Below are 7,796 nucleotides of genomic sequence, written 5' to 3' on the forward strand. Positions count from 1 at the left end.
TTGGAGTTGCAAGGAATTTGCTGTCTTGCACAAAGAGATCGCAGCACGCTCGAGGCATTCAGTAAGAACGGATTTGTACATTTTCTGCTCTGCGACCTATGAGATGCTCACAGAAGGATGAGATGCAGTGATGAGCATTGATGCTTTCTGGTGATTTTACATTCATCTGTTCCTGTGTGAAGTTCATAGATCCATCTAGTGCACATGTGTCTTGCTCTCATGAAGACGGTGACACTGACAATGCTCTTTTTGTACAGTCTGTTTTTCAACCAGCGCCACTTTCCATTGATTGTAAACACATGATGGACTCTAGCGCGGGTCTGGCCAATTTCCTTTAGCATAAAATATGATTTAAACCAAACCAAGTGACCAGTGCACTCAGTGACTCACATCACGTTGCTGGGAGCAGCCTCCGTGTCTTGTGGGAGCCGGGGCGGCATGAAAATGACAGACTGACACAGTCGATTTACGACAGGAGAACAGGGTGGCTTTCAATTTTAGCCAGCCCTCGATTGAGACATCACATAGACCCAGACTCTCCTAATTACACACACACTTTCTGACACACAGGCGGCTAGAGAACAGTTATTGGCTAGACACTGTACTCCGGAGGCAGATAGCCTTGTCTAACCTCTTGATTTAAACAGTCTGGGAGAATAGTGAAAGAGAGCCACACACACTCACACAATCGCCACCGTGGTCATTATCCTATTGATTAGCCAACAGATGGAGAAACGATGCTAGGAAGTGGATGAGATCGATTAACACGTCCAAGGCGACGGCATGGGGCAGCCTGGGGAAAATAAGATATCTGATTAGTGTGACCAGGAGAGGAAGCACTGCACATGTAGCCGCGTATAAAAGGCTGTATGTGTAGACAGCTGTTTCACATTTTTTTTCCTGTATAATTTGCCACGTCTGTGCAGAGGAAAGGTCGTTATTAAGTGAATGTCATCTGCGCAATTACAGCATCTCCCAGAGTTTGCATGTGTGTATCCATGGCAGAGCTGCAGCACTAACAAGAACGTGTAGCGACACCCTGCTCTGGATTCTCATGCCGGATAGCTCGGTTATGTTGCTGCTTTTCGAGCTGCTCCGCTCTGATTTAGGCCGTCACGGCTTGGCTGGCTGGTGGGCACCGTCTGTGCTGAGGCACGCTAAATATAGCTCACTGCACCAGGAAGAAGACAAGCTGGGGGGAAGACAGAGAGAGGGAGGGGGTGTAAATACAGAGTACCCTCAATTGCAATTAGAGAGTCAAGCAAGGCTGGGAATTTTTTAATTTTTTTTAATTTTAAGAAAAGAGACTGGGAACTCTCTCTGAGCCTGTCCTCTTTACTAGCCTTGTGCTTTGGTTATTTTGGCACTCGGCGGCTTAAGTGCCTTCAGTGTGAGTCACCACATTTGACTGAACCAGTTTAGAGGGCACTTACTGACCTTTATGGTCGTCATAATTGTGCTTCCAGTACAAGGTGCAGGAGCTGTGGTTCGCATCTTGCATTCATTGTTTATTTACAACACACAAGACCTTTATAGCAGTTAGCCTGTACTCGGTTGTTATCTACTCCACAATACAACAACCTGACATCTGGTTTGAAGGTCCATACACACCACGGGAAAACTGAAATCTTGAAGGAATAATTGCACATCTAACCGAGTTATATGTGTCTAATGCAATCAATGTCAGACTGCACAACATCAGTCCGGAGGCCTGTCAGACTGCGCAGTGTTGAGTCAGCCAGTGTTTTCTGATTCTTTTCATCCTGCATCCTGACTGGTTGGTCCATTTTCTCCACTGAGGTTTCAGAAAACCCTCACAGAGTTTTAAGCCTTGAACCAAGCTAACCTGCTAAGAGGTGAATCGTGACCATAAAGAGATTGGATCTCCATCAAAAAATAACAAAAGAAGAAAAAGATAAGATTGTGTACATAAATACTTTTAACAATGGAGGAACTACTTATCCTTGACCTGTATCCCAGTGGAAGCTGTTCACTTAATAATAATAATAATACATTTTATTTGAGGGCGCCTTTGAAAAACCCAAGGTCACCTTACAAAAGAACAAAATTAATAAAAGAAGCAATAGTCATAAAATACAATAAGTTAAAATTGCAATGTGCAAACTTGCACATCACTTTGCATCTTAAGGCCGGTCACATACTGATAATCCAGGCTCCAGTTGCCTAGGTAACACAAGTTACCAGTTTACTTCCAGGTCACATGTCAATTATCTTTTTACTCTCATTGGTAGTTACTTCAGCTACTCTCCTCTAAGTTGAGCAAAGCTCGTCTTTGTTCCCGTGTCACCGGCAGCTATGTCATTTGAAGTTGCAAAAACTCATTCAGTTTCTATCGTCTCCAGGCCACCACATCACTGCAAATTGCTAACTAAAGATCCAGCTTTAATTGTCATTTGAATGATTTCTATCTTAAAACTTTATTCAGCTTAAATATTTCAGATGCAACATACAAATCTGAGGCCATGGTCCTCAGCTGGAAAAGGGTGGAGTACTCACTCCTGGTCAGGGACGAGTTCCTGCCCCAACTGGAGGAGTTTAAGCATCTTGGGGTCTTGTTCACGAGTGATGGGAAAAGGGAGCGGGAGATCAACAGACGGATTGGTTCTATGGCTGCATGATGCGGATGCTGTACCGGTCCGTCGTGGCGAAGAGCTTGTGCGTAAAAGCGAACCTCTCAATTTACCAGTCAATCTGCGTCCCTACCCTCACCTATCGTCACAAGCTTTGGGTATTGACCGAAAGAGCGAGATTGCAGGTACCGGCGGCAGAAATGGGCTTCCTTCGAAGGGTGGCTGACGTCTCCTTTAGAGATAGGTTGAGGAGTTTGGCCATCCGCGAGGGGCTCGGAGTAGAGCCGCTGCTCCGCCACACCAAAAGGAGCCAGCTGAGGTGGTTCTGGCATCTGATAAGGATGACTCCTGGGCGAGGTGTTCTGGGCATGCCCCTCCGGGAGGAGGCCCCTGGGGCAGACCCAGGACACGCCCCCCCTAACAGATCACAAACCTGGATGACATAAGACACACCCACACAATACACAGACCTGCTAGAGCTGCAGTGTTCCTGATACGTGGCGTCAGTGCTAAGCGCTGTGGTGCCATTCTTCTCGAGCCGTATACCAATTTCTTTTGCACCAGTGGTACCATTTGTAGTAGTAAATGGATAGAGGGTGCAGACTCCCCCTTGTATAAAAACAATTTTAGCTCACTTCTGCACTGCAATCATCGCTGTACACTGACTACTAAAGCTGTGACCAGGGTAACCTAACATGACACGGCACAGAGGACCCAAGACTGACAGATGGCTCTGGATGTCATGTGATTCTGCTGCTGTCTCTACTGTGGAGCAGAATTATGCAGCTAATCCTTCCAACGGCGCAAAAAAAAAGAAAAAAAAGAAAAAGAAGCCATGACTACTTTTCAGACTTGACATTTTGAATAACTGCAGCAGTGACATTTTCCCACATACCTGTGTGCTCACATTTGGGGCATGTGCTCAGGAAAATGCAACATGGGATCTAGAACTCTGTTTTCCCACGTACGGGCTTGTGCGCACACACACACTCTCACACACACAGTTGCCTGTAGCCATAGGTGTCCTCACTTTCTCCCTCCCTGCTGTTCCCTTTATCTCCTTCTTCCTGTCTGAGTCTTTCTTCCAGCCCGTTTAGCCGCACTACGTATTCAAGTTGTTCGTTTTAGGGTCAGCGTGTTTCAGAACTGATATCACACATTACATATTAACCAGATAAGGTGGAGACACTTTGTTTACATAACATTTCTTTCATCTTCTTCATATCTGAGGTGTGTTTATACGATTTGTAATCAAACCTCTCTTCTCTGGCTTTTCTTCTAGAGTGCTGATGTCGGTGAATCGTCCCTGGGGAAAACAAAGGCTCCGCCTCTTCATTTTGTGGCAACCTATCGCATCGAGAGAGCAGCTGGATCGGACACGGTCCTCAAGCACTTTGTCAGAGACTGATGGAAAACTTCTTTTCTTTTTTTTTTCCTCTTCGCTTTCATCTAGTTGGTTGTGGAAACCAACAGGGATGTGTGCCAAATGACATTCTTAAAAAGCTATTTGCTGCTCTCATTCCTTGAGTGAAACCCGTCAGAGGAGGGTACAAAAATGGAGAACAGTGTTTTCTTTTTCTTTTCTTTTTTCCTAATTGGAAGAGCTCCAATTATAAAGAATACAACGGTTGATGAAAAAGAAAAATGTGTGGAATTGTACATCTGCTCAAAAAGTGCCTCATTTTCAGATTGTAGCCATTTTCCAGAGAATTTCAGTGAAGCTTTGTGGGGTGTTTTTTGTTGTTTTTCTTTCCAAGCTTGATTTAATGTAGTTCTAAAAACAAAAGTGGGGAGCACTGGTGTGAGCTTTTACTGCATTCATGTCATAAAGTATGGAAGGTTTGAAGGTTTGCTGTGTGTGCACAGCGATCGTCAGCTTTGTGATTAGAGTTGCTCGTATGTGGCTGAAAAACATTATAGACACTATGTCTTTAGGTTTCAGTTCATATTCCTTGATGTGAGTCTTCCAAGATGGGTAAAATCAAGAAAAACATGTTGACAGTCCTAACTGGAATGTTGAAATAAAATGAAACAGGGGGGGAGATTGTACACAATAAATATGACATGAACGCAGAAATTTCACTAAGTCCTCAGAGCCACAAGCCTAGAGACCAGTCGGCAACCTCCTGGCAACTTCTGGTTGCTAGGGAAAAAGTTAGTAGTCCCCAGCGAATTGTTGCTAGAGGAAATCACTGCACCAAAAACTGCACCTTCTTGTCATTGCTGTGGTTGCCAGCAGGTTGCTGCAGTCACTTGTAGTTTGCAAGGAAGATGCAGACTTGTCTGCAAACACTCACCGCTTACTCTCCCAAGCAAACCATAAACCAACACGTTTCAAAAGTTGCAACCTGTTTTGAAGGCAAACAGTTCTCCATTTCCAATTTTTTCTTACAGTTTCACAGTTGCTTGGTGAAGAGATGGAAAGTGTTAGCGGACAGCATTTCTTCTTGCAGCCTCTAGCAAGCAAAGCAATCACAATGTTTTTGATGCAGCAATAAAAACACCTTTTTGTGACCAATTTCAGAGTCGTGTAATACCCATTTTTCCTTAGAAAACGGTGGTTGCAACGGGGTTACTAACTAGTCTCCAACCATTTGAGTATGGAGCTTTTGCAATCAGTTTCACAGCAACTGCCAGCAGCCTCTAGCAATGACTCGCAACTGGTTGAGGAATAAATATTTTAACCTAGCAACCAGTAGCTGCTAAATGGTCGCTAGCAAGCCACTAGGTTTGTCTGACTGAGACCTAAAGTACTAGCAATCTGCTAGCCTTCCTTTCTACTGTGAGAAATACTAGCATAGCTGCTGTTAGCGTACTGTTAAATATTATGCGTCGATTTTACTCTTCAAAATTCAAATTTTTCTGCTCCTGATATCTTCTTCACTGCATACTTTCGCTGTTCGGTGAGCCATAAGTATTGAGCGCACAGGCCTCAAACAAAAGACACTTGTAGCAGGGAGTACAGTTGCCTGCTAGCTAGTTAAAACCAGCTAGATCAGATTAACATATTAGCATTGTGCCAGGGCGTAAATTCGCCGTCCTGCTGACCACAGCTCAGGGTTAGACCCCCCCTCCCCAAATATACTGCTAAGCAATCCCATTAGAGCTACTGGCTCCAGACACTTGTGTCTCACTTAATCCCCTTCATCTCAGGATGCTAAATAGCATACAGTGCACACAGCTGAGGACAGAGGCCCTATCAATAGCCATGCTGATGCTAGCTTTGTAGCCGTCAGCACACTGCTTTTTAGCAGCTGAGCAGGGATCAGTTCTCATTTCATCGGTATGAAAAAAACTGCAGTTTGTTCACCAAACATTTTAAGAGGTGTTTTCACTTTGCTTTGGCCCCAAGTCCTTCTTTTCTGTCTAGGCTCTTGCTTCAATCTCTGCTATGCATTAGAACTTAAGTGCCTGTCTGTCATATCTCTCTCTTAGCAACTAGCACTAATATAGATATCCTATCAGAGTATACTGACTATTTTTGTCTCTTATTGTTTTTGGGTCTCTTTTGGCTGTACAGTTCTCATGAAAAAACTTTTTCTGTTTGTGCGGTGTGGCAGCGATCTATCCGATGACTTGACTGATAGCCGTGGCTTTGAGCCCATAAGCGTTGGACCTTAATGGAGGACTAAATCGCAGCAGTGCCAAAACACAAAAAATCGCGGCTGTTCTCCTCTGGTGACCTTGAGCTCTCAAGTCTGGACACATTGCTTTGTTTTTGTTTTGGGGGGGATGAAAAAATGTTAAAAAATGTAACCTTTTATGTTCTCCCTCCCCTGGTGTTTTCTTTAGCAGCGAGGGGAAAACCGTGACATATCTCACCTCGCTGTCTGCTCATTGTGAAGATTTGCGTATGCTTTAACCTTGAATTTGTGTGTGACTCTGACTGGAGGGTTTAAACAAAATACAAGTGCACGAAGAGGAAGAAAAGGCCGCCGCACAGAAACAGCAGCAAGAAGGAGAAAAATAATAAATAACTTAACGTCTAATTACACATGTATGTGTGTAGCTGCAAATTTGGACTCGCGTGTTTGCCCGCCTGCCTCGGGATGCTCGTGAACTTTTTCCCTCTGGTCACATGACTTTTGAGGTTGACAGCGTAACAATTGAGCTTTTTTGATTGGTAGGAAACTGCGGGTAATAAAGGATAGTCATTCAGAATTGAGAGGGGGGAGGAATAAGAATGAAAAACAGACTCATGAACACATGAATCTCACGTGTTTACCCACCCCAGACTCGCAGGCAAACACGCGATAATGAGTAGAAAAGCTTCTAATGGTACTTTTGGAGATGTTCTCATAATGTAACTCAGCAGTTTTCAGCCAAAACGCAAATGCTTGATGGTACTTTGGAGTTTAGAAAGAGCGCACAAACACAGTTGCTTTCAATCCTGTCGTTATTATCCTGCCATTAAGAGCCCCCCATCCCTCAAGCTCTGAGCATCTGATGATTTTATTCTTTTTTTGTTTTATTTTTGCTTCATAATGAACGTTTTTACCTTGTCAAACTGCCCGCAGCCTGGACAACTTCGGCTGCCCGTGGCGACGTACTCGATTGTCACACCCACATATCATGAACTGAACTCCTTCTGGGAGACGCTCAGGCAGTTTTAAGGTCGGCTGTATGATTTCATTCATTGCATTGTTAGCGGATGTAGATGTGTTCATTAAATGTGCAGGAAGGTGCTGCTGCTGCTGTTCTGAATTGTATGTATTCCTCCTGTTCCCCCCGAGGGATGGTACTGAATGGGGAATATTGTGAGATTTGCAATTGATGTAGACAGTTTTACTTCTATTGCTTGAGGAAAAACAAAATCTGACTAGAAAGGATTAAAAAAAAGTCAAACAACAAAAGGACTAAAAGGACTTGTGGTTTCTTTTGTGTCTGAGACTGGCTGCTGGGTTTTTGATTGATGTAATGGGGATGATTTGGTAAAAAGAAAAGAAAGAAAAAATGACAGAAAAACAACGGAGCTACTGAGCTGCGAGCGGAAGACGCTTTAATTTACAGTCTGAAGCAAGTGTGAACATCTGCGAGAAATGCCACAGACGCAGACGGGCTCATGCGCCTCTCACACTTTGTGAGTCACACACGCTCGATGAGGCTGCGACCACAGCGCAGATGTCACGCTGTTTTGTGGAAAGGAAAATGGCCTGGTCGTTTTTCAAAGGCGTCTTAGTCACATTCGCCACTTCCATTGATAAG

At 44.1% G+C, this 7,796-nt stretch overlaps 1 protein-coding gene across 1 annotated transcript in view; it reads left to right on the forward strand.

Annotated features, from left to right (window-relative positions):
• LOC146675035 (insulin receptor substrate 1-B) overlaps positions 1-7,444 on the forward strand; it is a 71,990-nt gene extending 64,546 nt beyond the window's left edge. Inside the window, exon 4 of the mRNA XM_085399908.1 lies at positions 3,874-7,444. Coding sequence (XP_085256034.1) covers positions 3,874-3,881 — 8 coding nt within the window. The 3' untranslated portion in view covers positions 3,882-7,444. The remainder of the gene's footprint in view (positions 1-3,873) is intronic.
• Positions 7,445-7,796: the final 352 nt, after the last annotated feature.

Source organism: Rhamphochromis longiceps, linkage group LG3, assembly GCF_057381845.1.
Source record: "Rhamphochromis longiceps isolate RC_006_pf linkage group LG3, R_longiceps_female_GT1.1, whole genome shotgun sequence".
Classification (NCBI taxonomy): Eukaryota; Metazoa; Chordata; class Actinopteri; order Cichliformes; family Cichlidae; genus Rhamphochromis; species Rhamphochromis longiceps.